General features: G+C 40.9%; 1 protein-coding gene across 4 annotated transcripts in view; it reads right to left on the bottom strand.

Moving 5' to 3' along the window:
* LOC140494681 (rho GTPase-activating protein 45-like) overlaps positions 1-17,623 on the bottom strand; it is a 174,865-nt gene that overhangs the window by 48,293 nt on the left and 108,949 nt on the right. For all 4 annotated transcript variants that reach the window (XM_072594149.1, XM_072594147.1, XM_072594148.1 and 1 more), the window contains 5 exons: positions 14,368-14,511; positions 9,621-9,705; positions 6,945-7,017; positions 2,489-2,564; positions 79-216 (listed from right to left, as the gene is read on the bottom strand). In XM_072594149.1, coding sequence (XP_072450250.1) covers positions 79-216; positions 2,489-2,564; positions 6,945-7,017; positions 9,621-9,705; positions 14,368-14,511 — 516 coding nt within the window. The remainder of the gene's footprint in view (positions 1-78; positions 217-2,488; positions 2,565-6,944; positions 7,018-9,620; positions 9,706-14,367; positions 14,512-17,623) is intronic.

Below are 17,623 nucleotides of genomic sequence, written 5' to 3'. Positions count from 1 at the left end.
ACCCACAGGATGATGTGTCCGCATTGTACCACGTCTCTTAGCCAGAATTTAACAATGACAAACCCAACAGTCCCTCACCCAAAGCTGTTCTTTTCTCCAAGTAGCTGATCAGATCTTTCATGTACTTGGAAACGGTTTTGGCATATTGCAAAGCAGCTTCAACACCCCCCTCAGACCTTTGAAGTATTATATCCACTTCTTCTGCAGAAAGACAGCCTAGAATCAGAAATAAACACAAAGAAGAGGAAGAAAAAAAAAGACATATTTTACTTAGAGTGCTCCACATAAAAGATTCATTTCCAAATGGGTTTCCTGTGAATTGCATGGATTCTTTGCTTTCTTAAAAGATTACAACCGCTTTCACAATTGTCACTGCCCAGGGAATACTCAGCTTCTAGGTGAATTGAAGAGAACAAGGGATGGAAACTTTATGTACCCTTCAACAATTCTCTCCCAGAATTTCGATGGATAAGGCTTGGCCTGTGTAGGATGCTGAAGTGGACAGCTCTCTTATTAACATTCAGATGAGCTGAGCTGAGAGAATGAATTCCCTATGGCCTGCCTCAGTTTGCTGTTTGTCCGAACAGGCGAAGTGAAGACCTCAAGGAAGAAGGCTCTGCTGCTGAACTGGGAGCCACAGATTTTACAGGAAATGTTAGCGTGTAGTAAATTTAACCAGGAATCATCAGAGATCGTCGTAGTGTCCTGGCTACTGCCTTCCAGAAAGACTCAAAGCCAGTGGGCAAATGTGCGGCTTGGAGTCCAACAGCTTAAACTCTTAGCACAGCTTTGTGATCCCAGTGAAAATGTGAAGCAACAGCCAAGTGTGTGTATGGCCATGGGAGGAAAAAAAAGCAGGGGCAGCACACCAGCAAATAATAGGGGCTGAAACTAAATCTCTTATTCATTTCTGAATGTCCATCACAGAACTGCCTCACGCAAGTTCATAGTACTGATTTCATGCAACAGTTTTGTTTGATAAGAATCTATTGCGAGGATGGAAATCCATTTTCTGACCAGTTGGCTTCAACATCTGCGTACACTTCATAAACTGTCTCAATCAGTTGGCTTGACTGCACCCTGCACAGTAATGACAATGTTTAACCACAGTATTTCAACTACATGATGTAACACCTTGAATGTGGAATAATACCCCACAAGACAATTCATTGGTTTGAATTGAGCCAAGAAAGGAGATGTAGGACATGTGACCAAGGGCTCTTTTTAACAGGTAGGTTTTAAGGCAGCATCTTAAAAGGAGAGAGAGAAGGAGAATCAGAGGGCTTTTGGGAGGGAATTACAGAGCTGAGGATGTGGATAGTTTAAGGCATTTCAAGGAGTGAAGGAAATGATGGTCAAGAAATCAGAATGAAATGAATATAGATTTCTTTGCAGATTAGAAAGGTCGATGATAGGTCTAGAATTACAGCAATAGCACAGAGGAATTACAACACGAGTGTGGAAATTTTAATATTGAGGCCCCGGAATACCAATAACATTCTAGTGAATCTCCATTGCATCCTCATATGGTCAACATCTAATTTTTAAAGTTGCAATGTGCAGAATGAGTACTGCAGGAGGGTCTATAAAGGGCTCTGTGGGGTTGAAGCACGTGCTCCTCTCCCTTCTAATCTGGCTCACCTGTTAGAACGACAAAAATCCAAACTGCATGCTTGATTTTTGTTTCCACTTAATAACCACATTTTAGTGACTGTGTACACAGACCCCAAAACCTCTTTTGAACTTCTACTGCTTCCAGTGATAAAGGTAGAAGATCAGCAAAGGCAGCATTGGAATAGTCAAGTCAGAAGGTAATAAAGACAACATTGAGAGTTTCAGGAACAGATGGACTCAAGCCGAGGTGAAAACAGGCAAGATGTTGTATTGCTGGTACACAAAATGCAGAATTGGGATCCACAAGGATGTTAAAGGTTGGAAAAAGTGAATTCTGCCTGAACCAGTGACCAATAATGGATTTGGCACTAAAAGGAAATGAGATTGTCATGGGGCACAGTGGTCCGAATGCTTAATTGGAGGAGATTACTGTTCAGCCATGTTAGACAAGCAACCTGACACCACGGAGAGGTCAAGAGAGCTGGTAGTGTGTAGAACTCAGCGTACATGTGGAACTTGAATAGTTTAGTTTCAGATAATGTGTGGAGTTAATGGGGTAGCCCTGGTGGAGTAGTGCTTATACTTTGATTCATTGGGCATTTAGGTAATAAGGTGTAATATGTTTGTTTTAAAAAGCTGTGGGGATTTGGCTTCTGGACAGGGAAAGGATCAGGAAGGGAAAGGTAGAAACTGGTGTTTGTTCCCCAAACTGCAGAGAGTTACAATAAGAACCTTGTAAATCTGTGCACGTCTTTACTGCCTCATTCAGTATGGTTATTAGTCTGTTACACATGCATCATTTGTTACTTCATGCTTTCAAAAAAAATTCTGTGTTTAGTCCATGCTGGCTAAAAGCCACAGAAGTACATATTACCTGAATCACCGAACTCATCCTTCACTTGTACCATATCGCCTTGTACAGCAATTCCACCACAGAGATTCTCCATTGACTGAAAACACACAAAAGGAAATTAGACTTGTGCATAGATGAATGAAGCGAACGTTCAGATCAAATACTAAGATATACTTCTACCTCATCATCTTAGAACAACCATCTTCTGCAAATTATGGATGAGCAAGTTGTGAGGTCTGACCTTTCAATCAGTTATGATATTCACTACACAAAATATAAAACATTCCAGAATGCGATTTAGCCCAGTACTTCATTCAGGTTCTCCATGAATTCTAATTTACCTTCCTAAGTAAAACTGCATTACTGCGAAAACATTAAAAATGTTGCATCGCCCTAGAAGAAACTAATAGAATTTCAATTTTGCTTTCTTTGCAAGTCAACATTCTTGAATACTGACACAGAGCAACTATTTTGCCTTCATAACGAATAGCGATACATAGCAATGCACAGATCCGATTTTCTTGTAACACTACTGCGCAAAGAAGATCTATAAAAATCTAAATTACCCAGAAGTGATGCAGCCGATGAGCACTGTGTCCAGCTGAAATGGAATAACATGTTGCTATTACAAGCAACTTAAGTTATAAAATCCTTAGCTCCTTGAATCAATCTTTTGTTGGTGGTGATGCAAGATCTTTCATGCTTCTATTTTCAGTTCCAAGTTAACTTAGTTTGAGTTCAAAGTTTCATATTTATTTGAACCTCAAACTGCGCAAACAAGTCTCTTCTAATGAAAGTTCCCACCAAACTGTGTATTATTTGCTATCTCAGAGACATTGATTGAGCTGTTGCATTTTCCATTATTCTCAGATTTCCATCATTTGCAGTTTTTCTTCTTGTAACACGAGATAAAGCTGGTTGTGTTCGGAGTTTAGTTTGGGTACACACACCCACAGGTATGCAGAGATACATGCACAGTGTTGAGATAGACTTACTCGGACCACAGTCAGAGAACGAAGGCGAACACGACACACACACCTCTGGGTGCTCCACGTTCCTTCCACAGTCCAAAGATGTGCAGGTTAGGTTGATTGGCCGTGCTAAATTGCCTGTAGTGTTGGGTGCATTAGTCAGGATGAAGGTAGGGAAATGGGTCTGGGTGGTTGCGCTTCAGAGGGTCAGACTGGACTTGTTGGGTTGAAGGGCCTGTTTCCACACTGTAGAGATCTAACCGATAGTTAGGCTAAGAAGCAGTCAGATATTAATGATCACTTATTATGTTTTGAGCACGTATCTTGTGTCTTCAGTACATATGTCATTTTCCTCTCCCACTGTTTCGTTCACCTGTCTTGATGGACTCTACAGAACTATGAGATTGTACCTTTATAGGTGTTGGCAATGATCTGCCACTGACACCATCCTGTAGCGGAGTTTTGGGAGGCTGGTTCAGTTGGAAGTGTGGCAAAACAAACAAAAACAAAAAAGTAAACTGGAACCAAAAAAGCCTTTCATAAGAAGAATACAGCCAATTTTTCACCGTGAAAAAAAAAGGATTTGAATTTTTGGTGCAATAGATAGGACTATTTTCCTCCTGCTGGATATATATAATACAGTGCTTTGGAGCTATACAAGATGGTTAAGAACAACATTAATACCAAGAGAAAACAGGCAGGAGGCATTTCAAACTTTTCATGCAACAAGTACATTCTCCATCCTAATTACATACCTCAACACACATTCACTCAGGTACAGATCAATATGCAGTAAACATATCTGTATCTGTCACTGACAACACCTTGTGAATTCCAAATTTCCTCACCTTAGGGAGCAGCAAGAGGGATCATCTTGAGGTAAAAGAATCTCTCTGTATCTGAGCTATCCACGTCTTTGACAGTGATCACAATCTTGGAGGAATTCGCTGATCACAGCGAGGGTTCAAATTAATGTCAGTCTCCAAATTAATGTCAGTCTCCGAATTAAGGTAGATGAGATGACAACAAAAGAGAAGTCACCTGCTCCTAAACCTTATCCAGTAACAATACAATGTGCGAGTCTGCAATCATCCTCTGTCCCTACAGAACGCAAGTGATTACTTGCAGGAGTTGCATCTTCGCAAAAAAACACTAAATAAAGCAGCAAGGGTGTTACCATCTTTGTAATTACTTTCAATGCTTGGAGAACATTTTGACCAAAGCAGACTGTCGTTGACTTGATGTTACTGTAGCTTGAAGACTGTAAAAGGACACCCTGTGCCTGAACTTTAAGTCCTGCAATGGAATTACATTATTTCCTCAGCCAAATACGATGGCTTACTAATGACACTATTAACTTCTTAAAAGAAAAAGGTTATTTGATTTCATTACAAACTTAGTGGAAATATTCAGACTCTTTGGAAATAATACACCCAACTCCAAAAGGTCAGGAAAATCAAGTAAAATGAGAAGATATTTTCGGCAGGGCTGGACAACAATTGGTGTGATGGGATCATGTTGTCACTGTTAGACTGCCTCAATTCACAGGATACTGACATCAGTACGATTTCTTTCAGAAACATACATGTCAAACCCATCCAATTTCTTAGGTGTCAACCATGTGACACTGCCTTTCAAGCTTGTAGGCAGGAAACAGAACTCTGCCAACATCTCAGTTCACCAACTGTAGCTGAAAAGGTGTTTTCAGTGATGCCTCCATCTCACCTCTTAAGAATAAGGCCAGTGCTGAGAATTGACAATACTTCACCCGTATTACATAACTTGTGACAAGTGTAATTGTGGCTTTACTGCTAGGGTAACCTCACAGGGAAACGAGTTAGGAGTCAGATAAGACCCAAAGGCCTCAAGTTTTCAAAATATTTCCTGGCAAGGCCAAGACGAATGAGAATGTTCCTCCCAAAGTTTTACTCCTGGAAGTCATTTCCCCTTCCCAGTCTGCTCGCTCAAGTGAGGAAGCTTGTTCCCCCAGTGACAGTATGCTGCATTTCATCTTGTGCTCCTGTCCATAAGAACAGGTGAAATAGGGAGCAATGGGAGCAACAGGCCATTCAGTCTATCAAGCCTGCTTTGTCAATCTATACAATCAGCGTTGATCTAATTGAAGTTGTAACTCCACTTTCCAGCTTGCTGCGCTTGCAGGCTCACCCCCAATAAACCTCGACTCCCTTGTTAAATTGAACCAATCAGAGCAGGGAAACCCACTGCAGGAGCCATGCAAGTGAGGCCCTGTATTCCCACATCTCAGACACCATACACAGTTAAAACTAGAGTTATATTTCAGCACCTAATCCAAATGGCTCATTTACAGGCATGTGACATCTTAAAGGTAACAGAATCAATTTGATATCTTCAGCTGGTCCATAATTCGTGCTTCTGAAAGCCCTTTACACTCTAAAGTGAAAATTCACTTGTCCAGTGATGACAGTGCTAATCTTGTTAACATGAGATTGCATTTGTGCAGCATCTTTAACATAGCAAAAACATCCCAAGAAGCTTCATAGAGGCATAAGCACAAGACAGATGCTTTGGTACAATGTGGGAGGTGGACAATAAAAGGTTCAGATAAAGAGGTTGATTTTAAGAATGGGCTTAAAAGAAAAAGGGAGAGTTAAGGACAACAGCAAATTACAAAGAATGGGCTTATTGGATGAAAGCACAATTAACAAATAGAGGGGGTGTTTCAGAGACCAGCCATAGAGGGTAGAATGGAAATAGGGATAAGTAGGCCATTAAGAGGCATTCCATCTTATAAAGTGAATGTTCAGCTGTAAATGATATGGAATTATTCTTTTTAATCATAACTCTGAACAAAAATGCCCTCCAACACTTAAGACTGGTTGTTATCTTGGTGGTTAACAGGATTTACATCGAGGTTATATAAACATTTGAAAGGAATCCTGCAGTGGTGAACAGGCCACAGGTTCAATATGGCCGTTGCAATTGAATTGGAACCTAATTTAGTTTCCAACCCAAAGACTTGCTTGGCAATAATTAACTGTACAAAGCAAAGATAAAATTAAATTTTGTCTCCAAAGTATTTAACTAAAATATTAAAATGTAAGCCATTTTGTAGTAGAATGGACTTAGTTTGTGGAACGTGACCTCATGTTGACCCAGACTTTCCCAGATAAACCTGGTTGTTATTTAATTGCTTCATGGACATTGAAAAATTGTGCACAGAGACATTAGGAAGTCACTGAGCTCGAAAACTAAAGGCAATGCATTAGGAATAAATCCCTTTAATGTGCAACATCTGGAAACAAAACCTTAGGAGTAAAAACCTTTGACTGACATTCAGTGCCATATTTGGAGAGGTCATTTACAATTCTGGTGATTCAAAACTCTTCAGCAGAAATAATGACCAGAATTTACAAAGTTTGACCAGAAATTAATCAACAAAGATTAGACAAAGAACCTTTCATAAGTGGTTAGTGCACACAGGCAAAGAGATCGTTGTAGCACATTGACTCATTCCATGAACTCACCCTGCATTTATCTGTTGGTGGCAATGATAACAGAGTAGTGCTGTCCACCTCTCCCATCAGGAATTCAGAGACACTACCAAAGAGGAAACAGTGATTAAAGCAACCAATAAACTCAAACTCCACATTTCTATTTGCATTATTTTTTTTTTAAATCCTACACAGTTAGATTCACTTCCCTTCACCAATGCTCCAGCCAGAAAATCAACCAGACTTTTACTCCTAGATCCACAAATCCTCCTAATAACCGATTAGCAGGGTATCCATAAGAACAACTTGGGTTGACTCACTCTCTGAATCTTTTCTCCCTGCAGTGTGGGACACGCCTTTCACTAAACACCTTCTCCATTCACCCCCCCCACCACCCTGCCTCCATCCCCCCAGAAAAGGTGGGGATCTCTCTTCAGTGGGAACTCAAAAACCAATATTTCACCATCATGCTAAGACTACAAGCAAGTAAGCAGGTGAGTACACTACTTACTACAGCAGACACACACACAACAGTAATGATAAGACAAAGACTACTCTCATTGTTCAAATTGTCCACGGGCTAACACTTCACTGGTGACCTATCCAAACCAAGATGGTCAGATCTGTTCTTCAATCTGTACTAAGTTAAGTGGTCTTCTGGATGAACAAAGGGTATGATAGTGGCTTCTGCATTTCTTGGATATGAAAGGGGTGAGAAAACTTTCAAAGGTTTCCACTCTCTGGGGTGAGGGAGACACTATGCAATAACAAAGTGGGCAATACAGTATCGATAGCCTCTTCTGCCCATTTTTAATTAATTGACACATCTTACACAGTTAACATTGTAAAGAATGAATGGCATTCAAGTGCTATATAGTGGCCTCTATTGGAATTGTTTGGGTATGGCCAATAAGCAGGGACAGAAATAGCAACGACGTTTCACACGATGGCACCGTTGCTCAAGATGATACATTAAATCTCTAAAATTGCCTCGATGGCCTATTGTTTTATTGCCGTTAATTAAATTCCAATCATTTACAAAATTCTCCTCATTTACATTTTGAAAGTTAACTCACAGCAAAAGACCACAAAGTCCAAGATGGAGCAAATTGATGTCTAAATAAACCACCTTTCTCTATGTGTACTTCACATGCGCTACAAAGGTAAAGTCACTGTAGTTTTACTGTCTCTCATTAGAGAGAGGTGCCTGGTGGTGGTTTAACCATACCTCAAGCAAGGGGAGGAGATTGAGAAGGAGAGTCCTTCATGGTAAATCCAAACTACAGGAATTGAACCCATCGATTGACATCACTCTGCATCACAAACCAGAGAACTGAGCTAAACTTGTATGGCTTCCCTCTGTGCTCAAAATCCTGTGGGCCTGATTTTAAAGATTAGGTTTTCAAACTAGTTAAAATTGGACTTTAGAATTCTATCAGATCATTTCAATGTTTCAGCAAAAATATAAAAACTGTAATTGATTGGAGGAGGGCCAATGGGTTGCAACCAAACATGGCAATTTTTGATAACTCCTGTTTAGTGAAGCCATATCTGAATATAAACAGAGCATTATTATTATTTTCAAGTACAAAGTCTGGACAAACCCCAGGGTTTGTAACATATTCCACATTCACAGAAAAATCACAGAAAGAAACATTCACAATATCAGGTAGACTTACAACTTCCAGAAGCAAAAATCAAAAACCTGCATTTTAAATGTTTTGTTTCTTTTTAATAACAACAGGGAATGTACTCACGTTATCTTTCTTTTCATTCTGATTGGTCACTGCTAGGCCCATAACCAGTAACATCATCTACTCAGCATAGACCAATGAGAATGCAAAAGCAAAAGCAGAAATAAAACAAGAAATAGGATGTGGGTTCTCAACAGCATTCCACAAAGTATACAACACAGAAAGAGACCATTCAGCCAAAATATTCTATGGTACACACAAGCTTTCCCACCTCCCCCCCCCCCCGCCCTGACCCCCAGGTTTACCTCAATAACCTTGGTTGAATACCCTTCCATATCTTTCTTGGTTATGTACTAACCTGGGTTTCCCTTAAGAGCAGCTATGCTATTCACCTCAACAGCTGGTAGCAAGCACCTTATTCAAATCAAAAGGCTAAAAAAGAAGAATATGTGATGCAACTGCTGGTCATGTGTGCACTTTCCACAACTCATCCCGTACCTTGAAACACACAAAGCTCAATCTGTCTCCCAGACCACCCTCCTGCCACTGCCTTCCCTCTTACTCTGCCCCTCAACTTCACCTTCAGGTTTCTGGTAATCAGGATTTGGCTAATGGCAAGAACACAAGTTGTCCTAAATACATCAATGGGGTTCATTGTCAATCCACAATAATTTAGTGACTACTTTTGAAAAACTAGGAGAAAGTGAGGACTGCAGATGCTGGAGGTCAGAGCTGAAAACTGTGTTGCTGGAAAAGCGCGGCAGGTCAGGCAGCTAATGCCCGAAATGTCAATTCTCCTGCTCCTTGGATGCTGCCTGACCTGCTGCGCTTTTCCAGCAACAGATTTTTCAGCTACTTTTGAAAAACATCAACATGATGGAGTCATGAGACAGTTGCACAATCTTGGGGTTTAAACAGCAAAGTCTTAAATTACCATAATATTTAATTCCACCTCTTTACAATCAGTTGTCTTGTTGAAACTTCCTTGACAGCTGCCAATCGACAATTTACTTACTTGCTGCTAAATGCCACTGCTATTGTCTCAATTGCCTTCTCAAACTCCTTCTTATCATTCTCATTGTTAGATTCATAATGGAAGCCTGTATGAAGAAGAGGCAAACGTTTTAATGGATATAGCTCCTTACTTAAAAGCAAGTTATATTTAAACAGGGATTGGCGCTAGTTTGGAATAGCAAGCCAACAGTCCGATGGAACAAGGGTGCAACACAATGTTCGTTTTCAATATTCATTACATTTCTAAGTATCTACTTTTTAGATTAGATTAGATTCCCTACAATGTGGAAACAGGCCCTTTGGCCCAACAAGTCCACACCGACCCTCCAAAGAGTAACCCACCCAGACCCATTTCCCTCTGATAACACTATGGGCAATTTAGCATGGTCAATTCAGCTGCCCTGCACATCTTTGGACTGTGGGAAGAAAGCAGAGGGCCAGGAGGAAACCCACGCAGACACGGGGAGAATGTGCAAACTCCACAGAGACGGTCACATGAGGCTAGAATTGAACCTGGGACCCTGGTGCTGTGAGGCAGCAGTGCTAACCACTGAGCCACCATGCCACCTTGCTCCAAACATTTCTGGAATGATGAGGGAAGCTTTTTAAATGGAAAATCAGCAAGAAATCTAAACTGTCGGGAAAGCCTCTGCTGGAGTTAGAATAGCAGATAATTATCCCTGGACCAGGCGTCAATCCAGTTCAGGACAATGGCATCATCTTTCCTTCTCTCAAATCCCAAATTCAAAAGAGTGTCAACAGCTCGAATCCATTTGCCAAAAAGAGCTACCATCAGGCAGCAACACACCAACATGGCAACTGAACATCATTGTGGCTAACAGAGCAGCAAGCAGCTGGATTAGAGAATCATCGAAAGGGAATAACAAACAGGTCAGCTCTTCCATCAGTCTATGGACTTGTTCAAAATTCCATCCATTAAACCTTGAAGGACTCCATGTGCTGAGCATATACAATGTTGCGACTCAGCCTTACAATTTGTCTGCTGTAGGTTCTAAATGTTGTAGACGCCAAAATCAGCTGTTTTGCTGGAATGTGTTTCCCTGTTTTTAAGTAAATGAATCCACAAAAGTTAGTCTATTTGATTGATTATTAGACCATCACCATTAACCTGACAAGGGTGGGGGAAGGGAGGGGGGTTGCTGACTGAAAGAACCTGGTCAGCCTTGAGACGTCTTTTAATCAGCCTGATGGTTGAATTAATTCAGTTGGGAGAGCATTAGAGCAAAATCATAAGGTCCCTGGCCCAATCCTGGGTTTCACCAGCGAATTCATTTAACAGGTTGATTAGAAAAATCATTTGGCTGATGATGTTGTGGGGGTTTGCAACCACGCTAGGTCCTCAGCAGAAACACTGCTGCACCTGGAACAGGGTCAGGCATGCCTGTATTTTTAAGCCCACCTACCTTCATTTTGTATCTTGAGTCAGTCCAAAATGAATCCAGTTTCTACTCCACTTTGAAACTAGTCCATCAGGGTAAAGCCTGGAAACCTTTTCGAAAGAATTCTTCCACATAGTTTGCCAAGTTTTCTCCAGATACGCTTACAAAGTTTAATGGAGTTCGTTTGCTCAGTTAATTGAAGGTGTGGCTTGTCACGTAGAGCCCATAAAGTGGGTTCAATTCCCATGCAGGTTGAGGCTACAGGGTTAGTGGTCATGTCACTGGACTAGTAGTCAAGAATCTCTTGGGTCGTAGGTTCAAATTCCTCCCATGGCTTCAATAAAAATGCTGGGTTCACTAAAGAAATCTGGAATCAAAGTTGCTTTTCGGGCAGCACGGTGGCTCAGTGGTTAGCACTGCTGACTCACAGCGCCAGGGACCCAGGTTCAATCCCCACCTTGGGTGACTGCTTGTGTGGAATTTGCACGGGTCTGCATGGGTTTTGTCCAGGTGCTTCACTTTCCTCCCACAGATGTGCAAGACTCCAAAGATGTGCAAATCAAGTGAATTGGCCATGCTAAATTGCCCATAGTATCAGGTGCATTAGTCAAGGGTAAATATGGGGTATGGGTCACTCACTGGATGAGTTACTCTTCAGAGGGTTGGTGTGGACTTGTTGGGCCGAAGGGTCTGTTCCTATACTGTAGGGAATCTAATGTTTCAGTGGTTAGCATTGCTGTCGCACAGCGCCAGGGACCCGGATTCAATTCCATCCTTGCATGACTGTGTGGAGTTTGCACGTTCTCCCCGTGTCAGCATGGGCTTCTGCCAGCTGCTCCGGTTTCCTCCCACAGTCTAAAAATATGTAGGTTAAGTGGATTGGCCATGCTAAATTGCCCCATAGTGTCCAGGGATACATCTGAGATGGGTTGCTGAGCTTTGAAAGCCCTGCTCCCCACCACTGTAAAGTGGGCAGGGTACCTGTCTCCATCCTGTGTGAAAACCCCAGGGCACCTTTGGACTCCAGACACAGGTTCCAATAAGGAAATTGAGCTCTAAATGTTGAAGATGTGCAAACAGTTAGACTAACTATTGTCTACAGACTATATATACCACTGCTCAATTAGGATTGGTTGAAGCACCGCAATTATTCTTTGTTCCAAGTTATTTAAACAACACGGCAGTATGGAACAATGGCTCAAATAGCAACCACACCCTCGCATCCCCCAGGAGAGATGTTTCTAAAACTTTACAGGATTAGTCTTAACTTCCTGTTATTCACTCTTTCCCAACACAGTTTAATCATCATTTCCAAACATAAGCTAATATGAAGCCTTACTGACAATACAAGACAGATTAGAAACAGCAAATTTCATACCAGATTCAGAGTCCAACATTATGCTTATTGCCATTGCAATACGGTTACAGGGAAACTTTTGAATGCAAGACAGAAAATGGAAAGGGCTAATACAAGTACATATCCAAGATATTTTCCATAAGCAATGCAATAATTTTGTATTTGTGCACTGTCTTTAATGTAGAAAAATAATTTTATAACAATTTTTCATTATAGGCGAAGTCAAAAGTCATACAACTCCAGGCTATAGCCCAACAGGTTTATTTAAAATCACAAGGTGCCCACCTCACCTGATGATAGAGCAGCACGCCAAAAGCTTGTGATTTTAAATAAATCTGTTAGATTTTAATCTGGTGTCATGTGACTTCAACACCAGCATTGCCGTATCATCATTATAGGCAGTATTAGCAAGAACAACAAAAATATTGGAGGAAAAGCATTTTAATTAGTGTGATAAGAAGAGGGAGAGAGAGCGAGACACAGACATTTACAGAGACCCAGAGAGAGCCACAGAGAGAGAGAGAGAGAGAGAGAGAGAGAGAAAGAGAGAGAAAAAGATAAAGAGAGAGACACAAATGGAGAGACAGACAGAAACTCACAGAGAAAGAGAGAGAGAGAGAGAGAGAGAGACAGCGACACAGACACAGACAGAAAAAGACAGCAAAGTAGAAAGATAAAGGGGCTGAGGGAGAGGGTTTCAGAGCATGGGTCAGGACATCTGACTGTACTTGAATAAAGCAGAGGTAAAGGAATAGGGAAATGCAGAGGTGAAAGAATAGGGAAATGCACAAGAGGGCAGAGTTGGAGAGCTCTGTGCAGAGCTTTAAAACTGAAGAACATTGAGAATTGGAGGGGCAAGATCGAGGAAGAACCAAAATTGGAAGCGCAGATTATAAATTGGTTCCATGTTCTCCAATATCACCAAGGTTGGCCAGTAATACAGAGAAGATGTAAGACAGTGGGATGGATACTTTCTCTTATCATTTTGTGCAGAAAAATATGATTACAGTACAATGCCATTCTATTTGTACTCAGTATTATGGTAGAACATCAAATATTAGACAGTAATTCAATACAGCATTCTTGGAGAATTCTTAGTCCAGCACAGTATCAATTTATTGTTTGCCCTCAACTTATTAATATGTAATCTTTCATACAATAATGTTAACTCAAGCAAATGTACATAAATGGATTGGGGTGCAGTAATTACAAATGGTATTTTTTTTAATAAGCATGTTGGAGAGATCCTGACAGTTTTCTTGAGAAATGCAGTTACCAGTGGGTGTATTACAAAGGAATCAAAGAGTCTTTGAATCTAATTACAATGTCACTGAATGACACTGCCTTAATTCAAATGTGATGATGTTATGTTTATATCCAAGGGGATGACTATTGAGAAACAGAACAAATCATGATTAAGTAAAGCACTTACATGGTTTAAAAAGTCCCTGAAATCTTGTCAGCCCGCCCTGCTGCAGGATTAATGGGGTTCAAGGGTCATGGCAACTTGCCCAGTTTTCCATTCTGTCTATTTACAGCTGAGCACAAAAAAAAATGATCGCCCAAAGCAACACCCCCAGACAAACAGCAGATATGATCCCCATTAAAATCAAACACCTCCTCAACACTTGAGACTCTCGAACATAACTGCCAAGTTGTCAACTAACCTGAACTATACAGCAAACATAAGCATCAATCCTGCAGTATGCTACTAAATTCACAACCTTTCATTCAGTGGCATTTGAACTCTTGACCCAAGCGTATTGAAAGAGTCCCACGCCACCTGTAATCCATGTGTGTCCTGCCCTGAGGTAAGAGGGACAGCTGCAAGGGTTGACTCGATTTGCTCCATGATCCCAAACAATGATGATCCCTGCAGGATGTCCCTGTATCTTGCTCGCCTCCCTTTAAATATTCACATTATCTTTCAGATCAATGGGTTACTTTGTGAATATTAGGCTAATTGCACTTGAGCCTTTCTCCCCTCCTACCTTTCACTTTTGAAATCAATGTGCCTGCAGCAGTCAGGGTTTCCACGGTGTTCAGAAGGGGATACTTGTTGATGACTTGTCGCAGGATCCTCAACATTTCGCCAAGGCACTCGTGAGCGATTGGTCGGCGGGTTTCCGTTTTGTCTGTGGGGAAAAGAAGTCAAAGTCCAAAGTTAGCATGGCATAAGTTAAAAAAAATTAATTCACAGAACAAAGGCATCACTATCTAGGCCAGCATTTATTGCCCATCGCTAACTGAGTTAAAAGTCAACCACATTGCTGTGGGTCTGGAGTCACATGTAGGCCAGCCCAGGAGAGGACGGCAGTTTCCTTCCATGAAGGACGTTAGTGAACCAGATGGGCTCTTCCGACAATTGACAACAGTTTCATGGTCATCAGTAGACTTTTGACTCCAAGTTTTTAGAGAATTTAATTTCCACCATCAGCCACGGCAGGAATCGAACCGAGGTCTCTAGATTAATAATCCAGCAATATTACCACAAAGCCATCATCTCGCCAATCTGGTGTGGATTCCAATGGATCATCAATTCATTTTCAACATCAAAGACAACACGATCAGCAGCCCTCACATTATCCCTCTGCACACCGGGCTGGTCCTGCCTCTGGAAGTTTCATGCCTAATTCTGGCTTCCTGTGTATTTCTGGTTTCCACCACTCCACTCCCTCAAGCTCTGGAATTCTTTCCTTAAAGATTTCCGTCATCTCCTTCCTTGAAATTTCTACTTAGAAACTTCTACTTGCTTCAAAGTATTAGTTACCTGTCCTAACATCTTGATATCTCTGTGTCAAATTTAATCTGACGACTCTGTGACACAACTTACAACATTTTATTATTGTTTCCAAGCGCAGCTGATAATTGTATGGAATGAAAGATGCCTGCAAGCCTTCTGGCAGTGTCCCCTTAGCAATCCATTGTCATAGAATCCTTAGAGTATGGGAAAAGGCCATTCAGCCCATTAAATCTGCAGCAACCTGCAGATCGGTCCCACCCGATCCCCATGACGCGCCCCTCATTTCCCACGACTAATCCACCTAACCTGCACATCCCTGGACATTACATGGACTGGACAATCTAATATGGCTAATCCACTTAACCTGTATATCTTTGGACTGTGTGAGGAAACCCACACAGACACCAGGAGAATGTACAAAACTCCAAACAGACAGTCGCCCGAGGCTAGAATTGAACCCTGGTGCCTAGCGCTGTGAGAAAGTAGTGCTAACCACTGAGCCACCATGCCACCCAACACTTCAAATACCTGTATAGGATATTTTTAATATGTCAAACACAGAAATTATTTGTCTCTGCCCAGTAAATGCTCATTTAACAACAAGTCATTGACCTGGTGTATGAAGCTTTAGACAGAATAGAATGTAATTCCTTGTCCAGGTACATTCCAACCTTAGTTCTGGCTTTTGGGTCAGTGCAAGTGCTTCAGTAGTGGATCAGGAGCAAGTTTGAAAGTGAGACAGCAAATGGCCTTGTGTACACTGGAAACTAAACTCAACGGAAGCAAACTTTCTCAATGGAGGAATAGAGAATAGGGGGCTCTTAAATAGAGCAAATTACAAAAACAAAGTGCCAAGATACAGAGGTGAATTTAGTACGAGGAATAATAAAGTTTTGGAGTAATTCAGGAGGTGCTGCCATACCCAATACTGACTTTCTCCAACACTCCAACACTGTTTTGTCTCAAATCTCCAGCACCCACCATTCTTTGTTTTAGTTAAGAGGTGCATTTGGTGTTTGAAGGGAATGAACTCAGAGTGAAGTGGCAGCCAGTTTCTTTAACATAGAACATAGATGTTAAAGACTTTCTCATTGTAAGTTTGTCAACTTGAGACCAGTAATAGGAAAGTGGATAAATTACAATTGGTAGCTAATGTGTAACTTAAAATTTTCTTGACTGAAAGAATTCAGAGGAGGAGTGACTCAGTTACCTTCAGCTCAATAAGGATGATTTCCAGAACTGAGCTGCACTAGTTCACAAGTCAATCCATCAGGCTCCTTTTTTTAATTTATTGCAACCATATACTTTCTTCATAAAAATAAATCTTAATGTACATGTACAGTTAATGAAGCCATTCAGATCTATACTCTCTTTATTACACAGAACAAATTAAGCCTTGGTGTTCACCATTCTCTATATTTACAACCAACCTCTTGGCATTTAGCTGAGGCATCGGCAGAGCCCAAAACACAGAGTTTTATTGCAAAAATATACTTTCTTAATAAAAATAAATCTTTATGGTCATGTACTGTTGATCCTAATGGTCGAGTCAGACAGTGTAACTTGTGTTGTCTTGTTGACACTAATGGATGATGATTCCTCACCTGCCATTAAACTGGAAAGTAGGTGCATCAACTTGAAAGCAGCCAATTATCATCTCGCGAGACTAGATTCTCTCACTCCCAGTTTGGTTTACTTCAGATTTTTCCTTGCACTAGAGACTAACTGCTAAAGTTGTTGGCTAGCCTGGACAGGATTGCAATTACTTTCAGTCAACTCAGTAACTTGCTTTTGAAAAAACTAATGCTCTTAAAACAAAACCTAGATTTTCAATGTTTTTCACAGCTACTGGGAGACTCACGAGTGTTTCACAGCTGATGAGGTACTTTTTAAAAAGTGTAGTCACTGCTGTAATGTGGGGACATGTACATGTGAAAGTCAAAATTCCACAAATGAGGTGCTTAAAATGCTGAAGATCTTGACAGGATTGTCACTTAGCTATTTTGAAATTTCTGCTTCTTTAGACTTTCCAGGTTTTACAAGCATCAAACTGCAGGTTTCTTTTGAAATATTAATTGCTGCAGCAAGTGTCAACATACAGCATCAGAACAAACAGACACAGATTCTGTAATTCTTGTAAAAGATAAAATTCAAGCAAAACATGCATCTGTTACAAAGTAAAATATAGAGTGCCATGAAAGCTTGGATGACCATTTTAATTGTGGACACGTCAGTCAAGTTTTACCCTGATTAAGGGATTGTATTGCGATTTCAACTGCTCTCGTCCTCTACATAAGTATCACAGAAACACCTTAAAAAATGAAATGTCTCTGGACTGCAGAGAAAGGAAAAAGGAACGGGTGAAGATTTGGATCGCGGAGGTGTGCAGGGCAGGAAGAAAAAAAAGAGTCAAAATGACAGTTCTGACAAAAGGTCACTGGAGTCAAAACATTAATTTCTTTCCTCTCTACAGATGCTGCCAGACCTGCTGAGTTTCTATGTTA

This window comes from Chiloscyllium punctatum, chromosome 24 (assembly GCF_047496795.1).
Source record: "Chiloscyllium punctatum isolate Juve2018m chromosome 24, sChiPun1.3, whole genome shotgun sequence".
Lineage (NCBI taxonomy): Eukaryota > Metazoa > Chordata > Chondrichthyes > Orectolobiformes > Hemiscylliidae > Chiloscyllium > Chiloscyllium punctatum.
This window is presented reverse-complemented; position numbering and strand designations above follow the sequence as displayed.